The sequence below is a fragment of the Pimephales promelas genome, chromosome 24, assembly GCF_988280905.1.
Source record: "Pimephales promelas chromosome 24, fPimPro1.hap1.1, whole genome shotgun sequence".
Taxonomy (NCBI): Eukaryota; Metazoa; Chordata; class Actinopteri; order Cypriniformes; family Leuciscidae; genus Pimephales; species Pimephales promelas.
This window is the reverse complement of record NC_142792.1, coordinates 29,331,809-29,350,710: the sequence shown is the minus strand read 5'-3', so window position 1 is coordinate 29,350,710 and position 18,902 is coordinate 29,331,809. Positions and strand designations below refer to the sequence as shown.

The 18,902-nt window shown below is 44.0% G+C and overlaps 1 protein-coding gene across 1 annotated transcript; it reads left to right on the top strand.

The window, feature by feature from the left end:
• The first annotated feature begins 496 nt into the window (after positions 1-496).
• On the top strand, positions 497-14,822 carry LOC120481481 (E3 ubiquitin-protein ligase TRIM16). The gene is made up of 5 exons (XM_039675167.2): positions 497-762; positions 11,786-12,061; positions 12,777-12,824; positions 13,387-13,434; positions 13,615-14,822. The coding sequence occupies exons 2-5, from the start codon at positions 11,806-11,808 to the stop codon at positions 14,157-14,159; spliced, it is 897 nt and encodes a 298-aa protein (XP_039531101.2). The 5' UTR covers positions 497-762; positions 11,786-11,805; the 3' UTR covers positions 14,160-14,822.
• The last annotated feature ends 4,080 nt before the right edge of the window (positions 14,823-18,902 follow it).

Sequence of the window (18,902 nt, the reverse complement as noted above, 5' to 3'; positions counted from 1 at the left end):
TAAGAAACAGCTGAAGACACACTTCTTCTACTAACACTTTACTAATTCACATCTATAAACACTATTATATTCATGGCAATGTTTCTTATATGTAAGTCACTTCAAATAAAAGTGTCTGCTAAATAAGTAAACCTGTCTCTTACTGTACCTGCAATCTCTCAAACTATCTCATTCCATCTACTGTATACATGATCAGATATGATCAGATGCATGTCTTGACAGAGTTCTCTCCCCAGTTTCTCTGTAGAAAAACTGGTTTCCCTTGTTTTCACAGAGATAAGTTTCAGAGCTTTTTCCAGTTCAGAGGTGGTATAAGAAGCCTACCAATCTCCTAGTTTTTCACAGTAAGTAAATGGCTCTTCATATGGTTCAATTCTTACCTATTTAAATGTAACCATAGCGTATCCTTGTAATAATATGGTTCTTCAAACATTTTTGTCCATTTAGTGGTTTATTTACATGGTCCAATCTGAACTCAGAGTAAAACTTAAATCTAACAAATCTGCCTAGCAACTGTTGATCATATGTGAACAGAAAATTATTTATGAAGGAAAAGTTTTAGGCTATTTGCTCAGGTTGGTTGTGAATGCAAGCAGAACAGGATGCAAGATGGTGATTCAGAGCATTGTAGGATTCAAGCTGTATAAACTGAGGAAAACTGAGTTAAGAAGTTGAAAAGAAGCATAGATGTATCAGTCTGATGTGCAGGAGAATTATTTTGGCTGACTGCAGGAACGAGAGATCAACATTTATCAAATCTTGGTGAGTGTTGAACTCTGAGATCATCATATATATCTATGTGATTGTGCTAATGATTTGTGTAATGGCAAGTGTTTTTGATTTTTTTTTTTTAAGTTGTCAGCCAGCCAAATTTTTCATGGTCCTCAGAACAGAATATTTTGTTGTATTGAATATCTGAACATGCCACGTGTCCTGTTTTCACATCCTGTCCTGGCCATCCTGCCTGTTTGAAAAAACTGTTTTGAAAAAACTGCTGGGAAAGATCAGCTCTACAGCAAAATATAGATGGGCAAACAAGGAGAATGAGGAAGAATAACAGGATAAAGAGGAAGAAAACTAAAGATATAAATATAATAAAACATGTTGAGTAACCTCTGAGAAGCCTATCTGAATTTTTGTCTTGTAATCTTGTCACGGAACGGGTGAGGAAAAAAGGCGTGAGGACTCAAGTGCAGGTGAAAAATGATAATTTCTTACAAAAACAAAACAAACACAAAGCAAAAACCCACAAGGGGAAAAAAACACAATGAATAAAAATAAAACAACAACTAAACCTGAACATGTAGAGGATCACAGGGAACGGGAGACATTGGACAATGATCCGACATAGACTGCAAACAAGAGGAGACTTAAGAAGGGAACAAATCAAGAGGGGACAGGAAGAACTCAAACACTAATCAGGTAACGAGGGGGAGGGATCAGACAATGATGAGAGCACATGGCCCAAAATAACAAAACACCCATGTGCAACACAAGACAGGACAGGCATGTGACATTACCCCCTCCCTACAGAGCGGCTACCAGACGCTCCATAAGACCAGGGCGCGACGGGAGGGGAGGGAAAAAGCAGGGTGGGACAGGAGGGACAGAGCGCTTATTCCTAAGAGGCCAGGGCAAAGCATACAGTTCATCGGGTGATCTGTGGGCCGGGGCAGTGACGACCCCTGGGACGGTTAGGGCGGTGAAAACCCCTCGGGCGGCCAGGCCGGTGAAGACCCCTCGGGCGGCCAGGGCGGTGAAGACCCCTCGGGCGGCCAGGACGGTGAAGACCCCTCGGGCGGCCAGGGCGGTGAAGACCCCTCGGGCGGCCAGGGCGGTGAAGACCCCTCGGGCGGCCAGGGCGCTGAAGACCCCTCGGGCGGCCAGGGCGGTGAAGACCCCTCAGACGGCCAGGGCGGTGAAGACCCTTCGGGCGGCCAGGGCGGTGAAGACCCCTCGGGCGCCCAGAGCAGTGAAGACCCCTCGGGCGGCCAGGGCGGAGAAGACCCCTCGGGCGGTCAGGGCGGAGAAGACCCCTCGGGCGGCCAGGGCGGAGAAGACCCCTCGGGCGGCCAGGGCGGTGAAGACCCCTCGGGCGGCCAGGGCGGTGAAGACCCCTCGGGCGGCCAGGACGGTGAAGACCCCTCGGGCGGCCAGGGCGGTGAAGACCCCTCGGGCGGCCAGGGCGGTGAAGACCCCTCGGGCGGCCAGGGCGGTGAAGACCCCTCGGGCGGCCAGGGCGGAGAAGACCCCTCGGGCGGCCAGGACGGTGAAGACCCCTCGGGCGGCCAGGACGGTGAAGACCCCTCGGGCGGCCAGGGCGGTGAAGACCCCTCGGGCGGCCAGTGCGGAGATACCATCTCAGGACCAGACCAGACACATGGATTCTAAACGTAGAGACGGAATGGACTATTTTTTTAGCGGAAGCAATACAATCGTTTTTAAATCAATAAACTAATTTTTAAATCAATATTTTGAGTCAAATTATAGATTTATTTGGTAGGTAGCCATGTAATAATCGGGATGATGTATAGGCGGTTGCTATAGCGAATACAAACCCTTCAGATTCAGGCTGATTCAAGACCCCTCCGCTTCAACTCGGCTCATAATCATCCGCCTCGCTATACATTATCCCTTACTTATTCTGTCTGTTCAGCGGCCTCCAACAAGGACAGGTGGTGGTGGGGTTCATAATGTTCACAATTGCATTTTATTAGTTGTTGGTTTAATCATGGATAAGGTAATGACTGTTATGTTATTTTCATTTCAATGACATTCCTTGTTACATGTTCATTGCTGGATTTTAAGAAAAACATCAACCATTAAAGCTGCAAGCAGCGATGGGCGGGCCCTCGCACCTGTAGCGCGTCGGGGTGTGAGGCGGCCGCGTTGCATATTTTGCAGCTCATCCGGTGCGGCTGTGAATTTGCTACGCTGCTTCGTTAAAGGTCACTTCCTGTTGCCACTAGGTGGCGCTATGACTGTGGGTGAATGTCGGCATGTAGATTTGTTCAGGACGCGACTCTTGTCAAATATGTAAAATTTCGTGCAGATCTGGGCATTTACAGCCAAGTTACAACAACTTCCTGTTTCATGGCGAATCATCGACGCCACGGACACGCCCATGGAGGAAAACGCACAGATAGCACAACTTTACATCGTCAATGGCTTTAGAAGGCACAGCAGAAATTCGATGTCGATCCGACTAAAGCCCTAGGAGGAGTTAGTTAAAGTACGTAATGAGTAAATCATCCAAAAATGGCGGTAAAATTAGAAATGGCTGACTTCCTGTTGAGTTTAGGGCATCGCTCCAAGAGACTTTTCTGTGCGTCTGGACATGGTAGATGTACCACAGAAATTTCGTACATGTCGGTCAAACATGCGACGGGGGCTGCTTCGTTAAAAGTCACTTCCTCTTGCCACTAGGTGGCGCTATGAATGTGGGTGAATGTCGGCATGTAGATTTGTTCAGGGCGGGACTCTTGTCAAATGTGTAAAATTTCGTGTAGATCTGGGCATTTACAGCCAAGTTACTACAACTTCCTGTTTCATGGCGAATCATCGACGCCACGGACACGCCCATCGACGAAAACGCGCAGATAGCACAACTTTACATCGTCAATGCCTTTAGAAGGTACAGCAGAAATTTGAAGTTGATCCGACTAAATCCCTAGGAGGAGTTAGTTAAAGTACGGAGTGTGTAAATCGTCCCAAATCGGTCGCCAAATTCAAAATGGCGGACTTCTTGTCGAGTTTAGGGTATGGGTTCTTGAGGCTTTTTTGTGCGTCTGGTCATGGTAGAAGTACCACAGAAATTTCGTACATGTCGGTCAAACAAGCGGCGGGGGCTGCTTCGTTAAAGGACACTTCCTGTTGCCAGCAGGTGGCGCTATGACTGTGGGTGAATGTCGGCATGTAGATTTGTTCAGGGCGGGACTCTTGTCAAATGTGTAAAATTTCGTGCAGATCTGGGCATGTACATACAAGTTACTACAACTTCCTGTTTCATGGCGAATCTTCGACGCCACGGACACGCCCATCGACGAAAATGCGCAGATAGCACAACTTTACATCGTCAATGCCTTTAGAAGGCACAGCAGAAATTTTAAGTCGATCCGACTAAATCCCTAGGAGGAGTTCGTTAAAGTACGGAGTCTGTAAATCGTCCAAAAATGGCCGGCAAATTCAAAATGGCGGACCTCCTGTCGAGTTTAGGGTATGGGTTCTTGAGGCTTTTTTGTGCGTCTTGATATGATACACGTCCCCACCAAATTTCGTGCATGTAGGTTGAACGTGGACGAGGGGCTAATTTTTTCCAATTTTCTAGGTGGCGCTAGCGAGCCATTTTGCCCCGCCCATCCGCGAAACCAACAAAATACAAAATTTTTCACCAGTCCTGACATGCGTGCCAAATTTGGTGAGTTTTTGAGCATGTTGCGGCCCCGAAAATGGCACTTACTTTGCAGAAAAAAAAAAAAAAAAAAAAAAAAAAATAATAATTAAAGCTGCAAGCAGCGATGGGCGGGCCCTCGCACCTGTAGCACGTCGGGGTCTGAGGCGGCCGCGTTTCATTTTCTGCAGCTCAGCCAGTGCGGCTGTGCATTTGCCACACTGCTTCGTTAAAGGCCACTTCCTGTTGCCAGCAGGTGGCGCTATGACTGTGGGTGAATTTCGGCATGTAGATTTGATCAGGGCGGGACTCTTGTCAAATGTGTTAAATTTCGTGCAGATCTGGGCATTTACAGCCAAGTTACTACAACTTCCTGTTTCATGGCGAATCATCGACGCCACGGACACGCCCATCGACGAAAACGCGCAGATAGCACAACTTTTCATCGTCAATGCCTTTAGAAGGCACAGCAGAAATTTGAAGGCGATCCGACTAAAGCCCTAGGAGGAGTTAGTTAAAGTACGTAATGAGTAAATCATCCAAAAATGGCGGTAAAATTAGAAATGGCTGACTTCCTGTTGAGTTTAGGGCATTGCTCCAAGAGACTTTTCTGTGCGTCTGGACATGGTAGATGTACCACAGAAATTTTGTACATGTCGGTCAAACATGCGACGGGGGCTGCTTCGTTAAATATCACTTCCTCTTGCCACTAGGTGGCGCTATGAATGTGGGTGAATGTCAGCATGTAGATTTGATCAGGGCGGGACTCTTGTCAAATGTGTAAAATTTCGTGTAGATCTGGGCATTTACAGCCAAGTTACTACAACTTCCTGTTTCATGGCGAATCATCGACGCCACGGACACGCCCATCGACGAAAACGCGCAGATAGCACAACTTTACATCGTCAATGCCTTTAGAAGGTACAGCAGAAATTTGAAGTTGATCCGACTAAATCCCTAGGAGGAGTTCGTTAAAGTACGGAGTGTGTAAATCGTCCCAAATCGGTCGCCGAATTCAAAATGGCGGACTTCCTGTCGAGTTTAGGGTATGGGTTCTTGAGGCTTTTTTGTGCGTCTGGTCATGGTAGATGTACCACAGAAATTTCGTACATGTCGGTCAAACAAGCGGCGGGGGCTGCTTCGTTAAAGGTCACTTCCTGTTGCCAGCAGGTGGCGCTATGACTGTGGGTGAATGTCGGCATGTAGATTTGTTCAGGGCGTGACTCTTGTCAAATGTGTAAAATTTCGTGCAGATCTGGGCATTTACAGCCAAGTTACTACAACTTCCTGTTTCATGGCGAATCTTCGACGCCACGGACACGCCCATCGACGAAAACGCGCAGATAGCACAACTTTACATCGTCAATGCCTTTAGAAGGCACAGCAGAAATTTTAAGTCGATCCGACTAAATCCCTAGGAGGAGTTCGTTAAAGTACGGAGTCTGTAAATCGTCCAAAAATGGCCGCCAAATTCAAAATGGCGGACCTCCTGTCGAGTTTAGGGTATGGGTTCTTGAGGCTTTTTTGTGCGTCTTGATATGATACACGTCCCCACCAAATTTCATGCACGTAGGTTGAACGTGGACGAGGGGCTAATTTTTTCCAATTTTCTAGGTGGCGCTAGCGTGCCATTTTGCCCCGCCCATCTGTGAAACCCACAAAATACGAAATTTTTCACCAGTCCTGACATGCGTTCCAAATTTGGTGAGTTTTTGAGCATGTTGCGGCCCCGAAAATGGCACTTACTTTGCAGAAAAAAGAAAAAAAAAAAAAAAAAAAAAATTAAAGCTGCAAGCAGCGATGGGCGGGCCCTCGCACCTGTAGCACGTCGGGGTGTGAGGCAGCCGCATTGCATATTCTGCAGCTCAGCCAGTGCCGCTGTGCATTTGCTCTGCTTCGTTAAAGGTCACTTCCTGTTGCCAGCAGGTGGCGCTATGACTGTGGGTGAATGTCTGCATGTAGATTTGTTCAGGGCAGGACTCTTGTCAAATGTGTAAAATTTCATGCAGATCTGGGCATTTACAGCCAAGTTACTACAACTTCCTGTTTAATGGCGAATCATTGACGCCACGGACACACCCGTCGACGAAAACGCGCAGATAGCACAACTTTACATCGTCAATGCCTTTAGAAGGCACAGCAGAAATGTGAAGTCGATCCGACTAAGTCCCTAGGAGGAGTTAGTTAAAGTACGTAATGAGTAAATCATCCAAAAATGTCGGTAAAATTAGAAATGGCCGATTTCCTGTTGAGTTTAGGGCATCGCTCCAAGAGACTTTTCTGTGCGTCTGGATATGTTAGTTGTACCACAAAAATTTCGTACATGTCGGTCAAACATGCGACGGGGGCTGCTTCGTTAAAAGTCACTTCCTCTTGCCACTAGGTGGCGCTATGAATGTGGGTGAATGTCGGCATGTAGATTTGTTCAGGGCGCGACTCTTGTCAAATGTGTAAAATTTAGTGAAGATCTGGGCATTTACAGCCAAGTTACTACAACTTCCTGTTTCATTGCGAATCATCGACGCCACGGACACGCCCATCGACGAAAACGCGCAGATAGCACAACTTTACATCGTCAATGCCTTTAGAAGGTACAGCAGAAATTTTAAGTTGATCCGACTAAATCCCTAGGAGGAGTTCGTTAAAGTACAGAGTGTGTAAATCGTCCCAAATCGGTCGCCAAATTCAAAATGGTGGACTTCCTGTCGAGTTTAGGGTATGGGTTCTTGAGGCTTTTTTGTGCGTCTGGTCATGGTAGATGTACCACAGAAATTTCGTACATGTCGGTCAAACAAGCGGCGGGGGCTGCTTCGTTAAAGGTCACTTCCTGTTGCCAGCAGGTGGCGCTATGACTGTGGGTGAATGTCGGCATGTAGATTTGTTCAGGGCGTGACTCTTGTCAAATGTGTAAAATTTCGTGCAGATCTGGGCATTTACAGCCAAGTTACTACAACTTCCTGTTTCATGGCGAATCTTCGACGCCACGGACACGCCCATCGACGAAAACGCGCAGATAGCACAACTTTACATCGTCAATGCCTTTAGAAGGCACAGCAGAAATTTTAAGTCGATCCGACTAAATCCCTAGGAGGAGTTCGTTAAAGTACGGAGTCTGTAAATCGTCCAAAAATGGCCGCCAAATTCAAAATGGCGGACCTCCTGTCGAGTTTAGGGTATGGGTTCTTGAGGCTTTTTTGTGCGTCTTGATATGATACACGTCCCCACCAAATTTCATGCACGTAGGTTGAACGTGGACGAGGGGCTAATTTTTTCCAATTTTCTAGGTGGCGCTAGCGTGCCATTTTGCCCCGCCCATCTGTGAAACCCACAAAATACGAAATTTTTCACCAGTCCTGACATGCGTGCCAAATTTGGTGAGTTTTTGAGCATGTTGCGGCCCCGAAAATGGCACTTACTTTGCAGAAAAAAGAAAAAAAAAAAAATAATCCTAACAGTTTCAATAGGGACCTCGCACTGTTAGTGCTCGGGCCCTAATAATCCTAACAGTTTCAATAGGGACCTCGCACTGTTAGTGCTCGGGCCCTAAAAATAAATAACCCTAACAGTTTCAATAGGGTCCTCGCACTGTTAGTGCTCGGGCCCTAATTAAAGCTGCAAGCAGCGATGGGCGGGCCCTCGCACCTGTAGCACGTCGGGGTCTGAGGCAGCCGTGTTGCATTTTCTGCAGCTCAGCCAGTGCGGATGTGCATTTGCTACGCTGCTTCGTTAAAGGTCACTTCCTGTTGCCAGGAGGTGGCGCTATGACTGTGGGTGAATGTCGGCATGTAGATTTGTTCAGGGCGGGACTCTTGTCAAACGTGTTAAATTTCGTGCAGATCTGGGCATTTACAGCCAAGTTACTACAACTTCCTGTTTCATGGCGAATCATCGACGCCACGGACACACCCATCGACGAAAACGCGCAGATAGCACAACTTTACATCGTCAATGCCTTTAGAAGGTACAGCAGAAATTTGAAGTTGATCCGACTAAATCCCTAGGAGGAGTTCGTTAAAGTACGGAGTGTGTAAATCTTCCCAAATGGGTGGCCAAATTCAAAATGGCGGACTTCCTGTCGAGTTTAGGGTATGGGTTCTTGAGGCTTTTTTGTGCGTCTGGTCATGGTAGATGCACCACAGAAATTTCATACATGTCGGTCAAACAAGCGGCGGGGGCTGCTTCATTAAAGGTCACTTCCTGTTGCCAGCAGATGGCGCTATGACTGTGGGTGAATATCGGCATGTAGATTTGTTCAGGGCGGGACTCTTGTCAAATGTGTAAAATTTCGTGCAGATCTGAGCATTTACAGCCAAGTTACTACAACTTCCTGTTTCATGGCGAATCATCGACGCCACGGTCACACCCATCGACGAAAACGCGCAGATAGCACAACTTTACATCGTCAATGCCTTTAGAAGGTACAGCAGAAATTTGAAGTTGATCCCACTAAATCCCTAGGAGGAGTTCGTTAAAGTACGGAGTGTGTAAATCGTCCCAAATCGGTCGCCAAATTCAAAATGGCGGACTTCCTGTCGAGTTTAGGGTATGGGTTCTTGAGGCTTTTTTGTGCGTCTGGTCATGGTAGATGTACCACAGAAATTTCGTACATATCGGTCAAACAAGCGGCGGGGGCTGCTTCGTTAAAGTTCACTTCCTGTTGCCAGCAGGTGGCGCTATGACTGTGGGTGAATGTCGGCATGTAGATTTGTTCAGGACGGGACTCTTGTCAAATGTGTAAAATTTCGTGCAGATCTGGGCATTTACAGCCAAGTTACTACAACTTCCTGTTTCATGGCGAATCTTCGACGCCACGGACACGCCCATCGACGAAAACGCGCAGATAGCACAACTTTACATCGTCAATGCCTTTAGAAGGTACAGCAGAAATTTGAAGTTGATCCGACTAAATCCCTAGTAGGAGTTCGTTAAAGTACGGAGTGTGTAAATCGTCCCAAATCGGTCGCCAAATTCAAAATGGCGGACTTCCTGTCGAGTTTAGGGTATGGGTTCTTGAGGCTTTTTTGTGCGTCTGGTCATGGTAGATGTACCACAGAAATTTCGTACATGTCGGTCAAACAAGCGGCGGGGGATGCTTCGTTAAAGGTCACTTCCTGTTGCCAGCAGGTGGCGCTATGACTGTGGGTGAATGTCGGCATGTAGATTTGTTCAGGGCGGGACTCTTGTCAAATGTGTAAAATTTCGTGCAGATCTGGGCATTTACAGCCAAGTTACTACAACTTCCTGTTTCATGGCGAATCTTCGACACCACGGACACGCCCATCGACGAAAACGCGCAGATAGCACAACTTTACATCGTCAATGCCTTTAGAAGGCACAGCAGAAATATTAAGTCGATCCGACTAAATCCCTAGGAGGAGTTCGTTAAAGTACGGAGTCTGTAAATCGTCCAAAAATGGCCGCCAAATTCAAAATGGCGGACCTCCTGTCGAGTTTAGGGTATGGGTTCTTGAGGCTTTTTTGTGCGTCTTGATATGATTCACGTCCCCACCAAATTTCGTGCATGTAGGTTGAACGTGGACGAGGGGCTAATTTTTTCCAATTTTCTAGGTGGCGCTAGCGAGCCATTTTGTCCCGCCCATCCGCGAAACCCACAAAATGCTAAATTTTTCACCAGTCCTGACATGCGTGCCAAATTTGGTGAGTTTTTGAGCATGTTGCGGCCCCGAAAATGGCACTTACTTTGCAGAAAAAATAAAAAAAAATTAAAATTAAAGCTGCAAGCAGCGATGGGCGGGCCCTCGCACCTGTAGCGCGTTGGGGTGTGAGGCGGCCGCGTTGCATATTCTGCGGCTCAGCCGGTGCAGCTGTGAAATTTTTCGCTGCTTTGTTAAAGGACACTTCCTGTTGCCACTAGGTGGCGCTATGACTGTGGGTGAATGTCGGCATGTAGATTTGTTCAGGGCAGGACTCTTGTCAAATGTGTAAAATTTCGTGCAGATCTGGGCATTTACAGCCAAGTTACTACAACTTCCTGTTTCATGGCGAATCATCGACGCCACGGACACGCCCATCGACGAAAACGCGCAGATAGCACAACTTTACATCGTCAATGCCTTTAGAAGGTACAGCAGAAATTTGAAGTTGATCCTACTAAATCCCTAGGAGGAGTTCGTTAAAGTATGGAGTGTGTAAATCATCCCAAATCGGTCGCCAAATTCAAAATGGCGGACTTCCTGTCAAGTTTAGGGGATGGGTTCTTGAGGCTTTTTTGTACGTCTGGTCATGGTAGATGTACCACAGAAATTTCGTACATGTCGCTCAAACAAGCGGCGGGGGCTGCTTCGTTAAAGGTCACTTCCTGTTGCCAGCAGGTGGTGCATTTACTGTGGGTGAATGTCGGCATGTAGATTTGTTCAGGGCGTGACTCTTGTCAAATGTGTAAAATTTCGTGCAGATCTGGGCATTTACAGCCAAGTTAGTACAACTTCCTGTTTCATGGCGAAACTTCGACGCCACGGACACGCCCATCGACGAAAACGCGCAGATAGCACAACTTTACATCGTCAATGCCTTTAGAAGGCACAGCAGAAATTTTAAGTCGATCCGACTAAATCCCTAGGAGGAGTTCGTTAAAGTACGGAGTCTGTAAATCGTCCAAAAATGGCCGCCAAATTCAAAATGGCGGACCTCCTGTCGAGTTTAGGGTATGGGTTCTTGAGGCTTTTTTGTGCGTCTTGATATGATACACGTCCCCACCAAATTTCGTGCATGTAGGTTGAACGTGGACGAGGGGCTAATTTTTTCCAATTTTCTAGGTGGCGCTATCGTGCCATTTTGCCCCGCCCATCCGCGAAACCCACAAAATACGAAATTTTTCACCAGTCCTGACATGCGTGCCAAATTTGGTGAGTTTTTGAGCATGTTGCGGCCCCGAAAATGGCACTTACTTTGCAGAAAAAAGAAAAAAAAAAAAAAAAAAAAAAAAATAACCCTAACAGTTTCAATAGGGTCCTCGCACTGTTAGTGCTCGGGCCCTAAAAATAACCCTAACAGTTTCAATAGGGTCCTCGCACTGTTAGTGCTCGGGCCCTAAAAAATAATCCTAACAGTTTCAATAGGGACCTCGCACTGTTAGTGCTCGGGCCCTAAATATTGCATATCCATAATTATTATAATGGATATAATTAAAGAATCCTTACACTATAACGTAAATTTGAAGTGTAACCATAAGTGGAACGCAGAAAAAAAAATTATGCCTATTTTGAATTCGAATACAAATACAAAGAGTTTTTTTTTTTTAATGCTGGTGGGGAAAGTGTTAAGACATTGTGAATCACAATCATTTTGTGTTCTTTAATAAAACTAAAAAGCAATAATTTAATCATTTAAAAGTAATTATAGCTGTTCAACACAAAACATCTTCTTGTCCTGCAGAAGTGAATCAGTGAAGGACGATGGCGTCTGTTTCAGAACAGCTTCTGGATGCACTGGATGATCTAGACGCAGATGAATTCAAGAGGTTTAAGTGGCGCTTAAAAAATCGCAAGGGCTTTTCGAAAGCTACTCTGGATAAGGCAGACCCCCCTGACACAGTGGATCTGATGATGAAGCGTTTCGGACCGGAAGAAGCTGTGAAGATCATGGTGGAGATCCTGAGGAAGATGAACCAGAACCATGTGGCTGACCAGTTAGAGAACAGACACAAGCAAGGTAACTGGGTAAAGCAGTGGTTCAGCATAAAGGGGTGGCATTCAGGTGCATAGCTGTTGGGTCTCTTCCTTTGTAAAGCGGCACCGAAAGCCAATTCCACTCAATCTTTCTTCTCCAGGCCATTGGCTTATCACCGTCTGAACAAGCCAGATATAGAAGTTTCTTAGCCAATGAAAAGCACCTTTTCAAGATGCAGAGCTTGTGAGAGCTCACTGCATCCACTGATTATATACTGTTGATAAAAAATATTTACATTTGAAAACGGCAGATTTTGCTTAAAAGGGAGGGTGTGACTACACTAAAAAAATTATCATGTTTTCCATTTTAATTAAGATAATTTTTCTTGTTTTCCATTTGAATTAAGTTTTTTTCCTTACCCCATTGGCAGATAATTCAGCAAAAAAAAAAAACTTTTTGATTGACAGAAAACAAGATGTAATTTCTAATGTAATTTTACCTATCTAGTAAATGCTTCTTTGTTTAATTATTTTTAGATATTTGTACTGGAAACAAGACTACAGTACTGTGTAAGAAAAGCATATTTTGGAGGACAATTTGTTTTAGAACCACTGGGTTAAGATTAAAATGAAATGTGCTATTTAAAAAAATAAAAGCAAAACTAAAGAATACGTTTTCTAAATGTAATTGAAATATATTTGTATTTTTTCTGTTTGTGTGGTTTAACGTCGCTCCGATCTCTTTCTCTGTCGCCCAGCTCCGGCCGAGGCCAGTGTGGAGGATCCTGCCGCCCGTTCAGTGGAGGGTAAATATTAATATCGCTATCTTTTATGGTTATTTTTATACAGTCTGAAACTGGTTATGCAAGTAATCATTTTAACTAAGTCTTGTCTTTTCAAGTGAGGATTTTTGCAAAAAGGGTATAAAAATATTACCCAGACAGCAAACTGACATTGAATCAACGTGGAAACGACGTCTCTCATGACATCGAAACAACGTTGATTTTGCTCATCAAATTAACGTTGAACCAACGTCAGACGCAGCATTCTTCAAAGCTAAATGAAAATCGAAAATTGGTTTGCTTTCATAACGTTGAAACAACGTTGATTTCAAGTTGATTTTCCGTTAGTTTTGAAAGAATGACGCGTCTGACGTTGGTTCAACGTTAATTTGATGAGCAAAACAATGTCAGATCAACGTTGTTTCGATGTCATGTTTCCACATTGATTCAATGTCAGTTTGCTATCTGGGTACGTCCTCTCATTTTCTCCATCTAATATCATATTAATAATGTGTTAGGCATTGATTCAGGGATCATTTTTTCTTAAGATGATAATCACACTCTTCATGTCTGTTGATTTCCACAGTCACTTTCACCAACATTGTTCCCAAGACCAGGAGCGACTTCCTTCAATGTAAGTCAGAAAACAAGCAGAGAAACTCTGAGTTCATGTTCTTCCTGTAGAAGCTGAGAGAAAACATGCCAGAAGAGTTTTAGAGTTGTACATGATGATTAAACACTACTGAGATATGCTGATATCACATTCAGGAATTATGAATTTCTTCATGTTCATTATGTGTTTTATCTCCATCAGATTCCCAACAGTTCACTCTGGATCCGAACACAGTGAATAAACGCCTCCGTCTGTCTGAGAGGAACAGAGTGATTACACACACTGACACACTCCAGCCGTATCCTGATCATCCAGACAGATTTGATCATTATGAGCAGGTGTTGTGTAGAGAGAGTGTGTGTGGACACTGTTACTGGGAGATTGAGTGGAGTGGACGTGTGTATATATCAGTGTCATATAAGAGCATCAGCAGGAAGGGACGTGGTGTTGAGTGTGTGTTTGGATGTAATGATCAGTCCTGGAGTTTGTATTGCTCTCTCTTCAGTTACTCATTTAGACACAATAACATAGAGACTGAACTCCCTGTAAAGTCCATCAGCAGGAGAATAGGAGTGTGTGTGGATCCCAGGAGAATAGGAGTGTGTGTGGATCACAGTGCAGGAACTCTGTCCTTCTACAGCGTCGACAGAGACACGATGATCCTCATACACACAGTCCAGACCACATTCACACACACACTCTATCCTGGGTTTACTGTTTATAAAGGATCAGTGAAACTGTGTTGATAATCAGAATTAGATTATTGAGTCTCTTAATTACATTATTACTACAGCTGAACTACTGTCAGAATTAATGTGTGTAATACATCTTCATTTTGACAAACATCCTTCTCATTATAAGAAAAGTATCTATTTAAACTTGCAAGATGCAAGAAATTGTACAAACACTTTCAAGAAAAAACATGTAAACAAATAAATACAAATGAAATTTTTCATTAAACATTAAACATTGTGAAGATTATGTTAAATTTCAGTGTGTTTTTGTTAAAAAATGTGTATGTACCTCGAGTTTGACCTTTATTACTCCCTCTTAGTTTCCTTTACTGATTATTGGTACCTGTGTCTCGTTTAGTTCCCTTGTTTTTCCCTTGTGTACTTATATCCCGTTTTTATATTTTATATTCTGTTTATTTTGTCAGTTCATGTCTATGTTAAGTGTGGTTAATTTTCACATTCTACGTGTTGTCAACAGAAATAGAGTGTTCTCTTCTGAACAATTAGATAAAGATCTAAATGATAAGAAAATATATTACAACATTTTAGTGACAAATTCAATTTGGCCCACTGTAGTTGAGGTCAAGAAAAATTGCACAAAGTGCTCTCTTAAGATTGATAATTAATCACCTATGTCATGTTTATGACATATTTATGACAGGTTGTGTTGTCTTGGTTATGATGTATTGGTTTATGTCAAGATGTCATAAAAAATATTTTCATTAAAATGTCATAATTGAATGAATGTCACTTAATGATGTTTTATTAACAAGTTCAGCAATCAGTAATCAATCTAGGACAAGATAAATAACAGCAGAGCCCACACTTGTTCCTTGACAGTTTATCAGCATCCCATCTCCTCTCTTTTAGTTCCATCTCTAGTTCCATCTACCCTTACCGGGGGGAGTACTCTGGGATCGGGCAGAAATTCCGAGCTCGTAGCCCTCCACCCGGACAGCACGCCAAGTATGCATATTCTTTATCATAATAATTATATGTAGATGTGAACTCGTGAAACGACAGTTGTCATAAACATGCATAAAACCTCCTTCATATTCATGAAATGTGTCATGTCATGATTATGAAGGAGTCATATCTGTCTTATGGACACCCCTTCTAGTAAAGTGTTATCTATGATGCATTTCAAAAAATCGGGCCAAAAAAAAACTCCACCATGTTGGATATCCCGTTTTGAGATTGGATCGACCTCGACGTCCTTCTGAGCAGATGAGAGCAGTCTTAACACACCACACACGGCAGGAATATCTGATCTGATTATTTTGTAATAATCGGAGCATCCTTAAGATTGTCGGAAGGGGTGAATCGGGGCTAAAATCGGCCTTATTATCCTTCCGGGTGAACCAGGACTCTACAAAAACTTTACTCCTATCTTGGTTAATCAGATCCTTCCTAAATAAGCCTATATCCTTCTCTGTCCGAATCCTAGTGTTTTAACTATCAACATCACTAATTTTCTTACCAGTTTTCAACACCAGGGCGGGACGGGAGTGACAGACCGCTTATTCTTGGCAGGCCATGGTGAAGCAGCCATCCCGGCCAGGGCGGTGAAGACCCCTCGGGCAGCAAGGGCGGTGACTCCGGAACAGGCACTGGCTCCAGCTCCGGCTCTGGAGCAGACTCTGGCTCAGGAACAGCCACCAGAAAAGCAATGGCCACTAGAACAGACACAAACACAAAAACAGACTCTAACTCCGATTCAGTAACAGGCACTGGCTCCGGCTCTGGAACAGACTCTGGCTCAGGAACAGCCACCAGAAAAGCAACGGCCACTAGGACAGACACAAACACAAAAACAGACGCTAACTCCGATTCAGGAACAGACACTGGCTCCGGCTCTGGAACAGACAATGGTTCTGGAACAGGCACTGGCTCAAGCTCCGGAACAGGCTCCGGCTCAGGAACAGCCACCAGAACAGCAACGACCTCTAGGACAGACACAAACACAGAAACAGACGCTAGCTCTGATTCAGGAACAGACACTGACTCCGGATCTGGAACAGGCACTGGCTCAGGAACCGACACTAGCTCCGGCTAGGGAACAGACACTGGCTCCAGCTCTGGAACTGGTTCAGGCACTGGCTTTGGAACAGGCACCGTCTCAGGAACGGCAGACACTGGCTCCGGCTCGGGAATAGCAGATACCGGCATGTCCAGGATCCACACCAGATGTTCCAAATAGTCCATGAGTGCCTTGGCGGCCACACAAATGGGCATCTCCTGATTTGTCTCAGACTGGGCAGACAGAATGTGAACAGTCTCTGGCTTGGCCCCTCTTTTCCGCTGAGTCCTCATTTTGGTTATGTCACGGAATGTGCAAGGAAAAAAGGGTGTGAGGACTCAAGTGCAGGAGAACATGAAACATTAATAATAAAATAAACTGAGGACCACGGGGAACGGGAGACATTAGACAACGACCCAACAAAGACTGCAAACAAGAGGAGACTTAAGAAAGGGAATAGGGTGGTGAAGACCCCTCGGGCGGCCAGAGCGGTGACTCCGGAATAGGCACTGGCTCCGGCTCTGCAGCAGACACTGGCTCTGGTTCTGGAGCAGACACTGGCTCTGGAACTGGTACAGGCACTGGCTCTGGTACAGGGACTGGTTCTGGAACGGCAGACACTGGCTCTGGCTCGGGAATAGAAGATACCGGCATGGATCCACGCCAGACGTTCCAAATAGTCCATAAGTGCCTTGGTGGCCACACAAATGGGCATCTCCTGATCTGTCTCTGACTGGGCAGAATGAACGTGAACAGTCTCTGGCTTGGCCCCTCTTCTCTGCTGAGTCCTCATTTTGGTTATGTCACGGAATGTGCAAGGAAAAAAGGGTGTGAGGACTCAAGTGCAGGAGAACATGAAACTTTAATAATAAAATAAACAAACACAAAGCAAAACCCACGAGGGGGGATATCACAATGAATAAAACTAAAACACCTGGACCTGGACCTGGACCTGGACCTGGACCTGGACCTGGACCTGGACCTGGACCGAGTAACACAGGGAACGGGAGACATTAGACAACGACCTGACAAAGACTGCAAACAAGAGGAGACATAAGAAAGGGAACAAATCAAGAGGGGACAGGTGGAAGAACTCAAACAATAATCAGGTAACGAGGGGGAGGGAACAGACAATGACAAGAGCACATGGCCCAAAATAACAAAACACCCACGTGGAACACAAGACAGGACAGGCATGTGACAGTTTTTAGGCCACAGAGAATGAAAACTGGTAAGTGATCACTGCTATCACATAATAGCAGACCACTATGGAACGTAATCTGTCAATATTATCAATAAAAATATTATCAATGTTGAAGTTTTCCGTATCAGGGTTGTGTTATTACTGGAAACATACCTCTACTGTACATTTCGTTTGGCTTTGTGGATTCATTAAATCAACATTAACATCACCACATGGTCTTATTTAACACTACATTCGATAAGTTCAGTGAGTTTATATCTTTAAATACTTCTCCCTTTGGCCTTGTGCTCTATACACACAACCTATAACTCAATGTCAACCGCCACACTTTCTAGAATACCTTCAATCAACAATCGTACATGTGTATATTTCTCTGACGCACAATGCCACACCTCCTCATTTTCCCAGTCTGTCAACATGATACAAACTATATCCATCAATTCACAAATCATAACCATTGACAGCACTGAACCATGTTTCAGAAAAAGCGATAATATCAAACTGACTTTTTAATGTATCTAGGTTTGTATAAAGAAACTAATTGTCTAATTTAACATTTAAGTTGAATTCATCCTCACTATAAAACTTGCACAGAATTAATTTGTGAGGCATGTCCTTTCTGAGGCATGTCTCAGACATGTCCAAATCTACATCCAAATCATATATTTTATATTCCCCATTTCCTCTTATCTCTAAAGGGTTAATTTGTTCAGCCATAAGTTGTTAATCAAATGTTCAAACATAAATACAAAAGAATGAAACTTAATGCGTGACAAGTTCAGCATTTTTCTTGCTGAACCAGCGCCTTTAACATAAAATCTTGGAAACAGTGCCTTGTGCGTGTGTTCCCGTCTTGGTTTCATCGTTCCAGCCATAATCTCGAACCATATCCCATCCAAAAATATGAAAAATAAAGCCTAACCCTAACTCTAAACCTAAATAAAGTCTTTAGCATGTTGTTCCAGATAGATGCTTATTTTAAATATTAATATTAAATTATTAAGTTACGGAAATATTAACACTTTTTACTTATTGACAACTCAAAAAACAAAGAAAGAAAAGTAAATTTATTGGAATAAATATAGTTTTTAAAAATATTTTTTTAAATTTAAATGTTGTTTTTTTCTGATCTTGAACATAACTTATCTTGTAAATAGTTTTAGTAATTTATTTTTTCTTTGTATTTATTTATTTATTCTGCAAGAGAGTAAGCTTCCCCAGCCGGCTCATGTCATCCACCATTGTCGTAAAACACGAGAAAAAGTAAACACTTGTGAAAAATACGAAACAGGAGTGTAAATATTAAAACAGGGGTGTAAATATTAAAATAGGGGTGTAATCTTAAAGGACAACTCTGGCGCAAAATGAACCTTTGGTCTAATAACACATTGGTCGACCGTTCTCTGAGATGTGTTTTCATGATAATCGAATGTAAAGAGTTTTATCTCTAAACTGTTTAGCTTATAACGATAGTATATAGGTTATACAGTTTAGAAAAATAAAAATCGCTAGTTAATACTACTAACAAGGC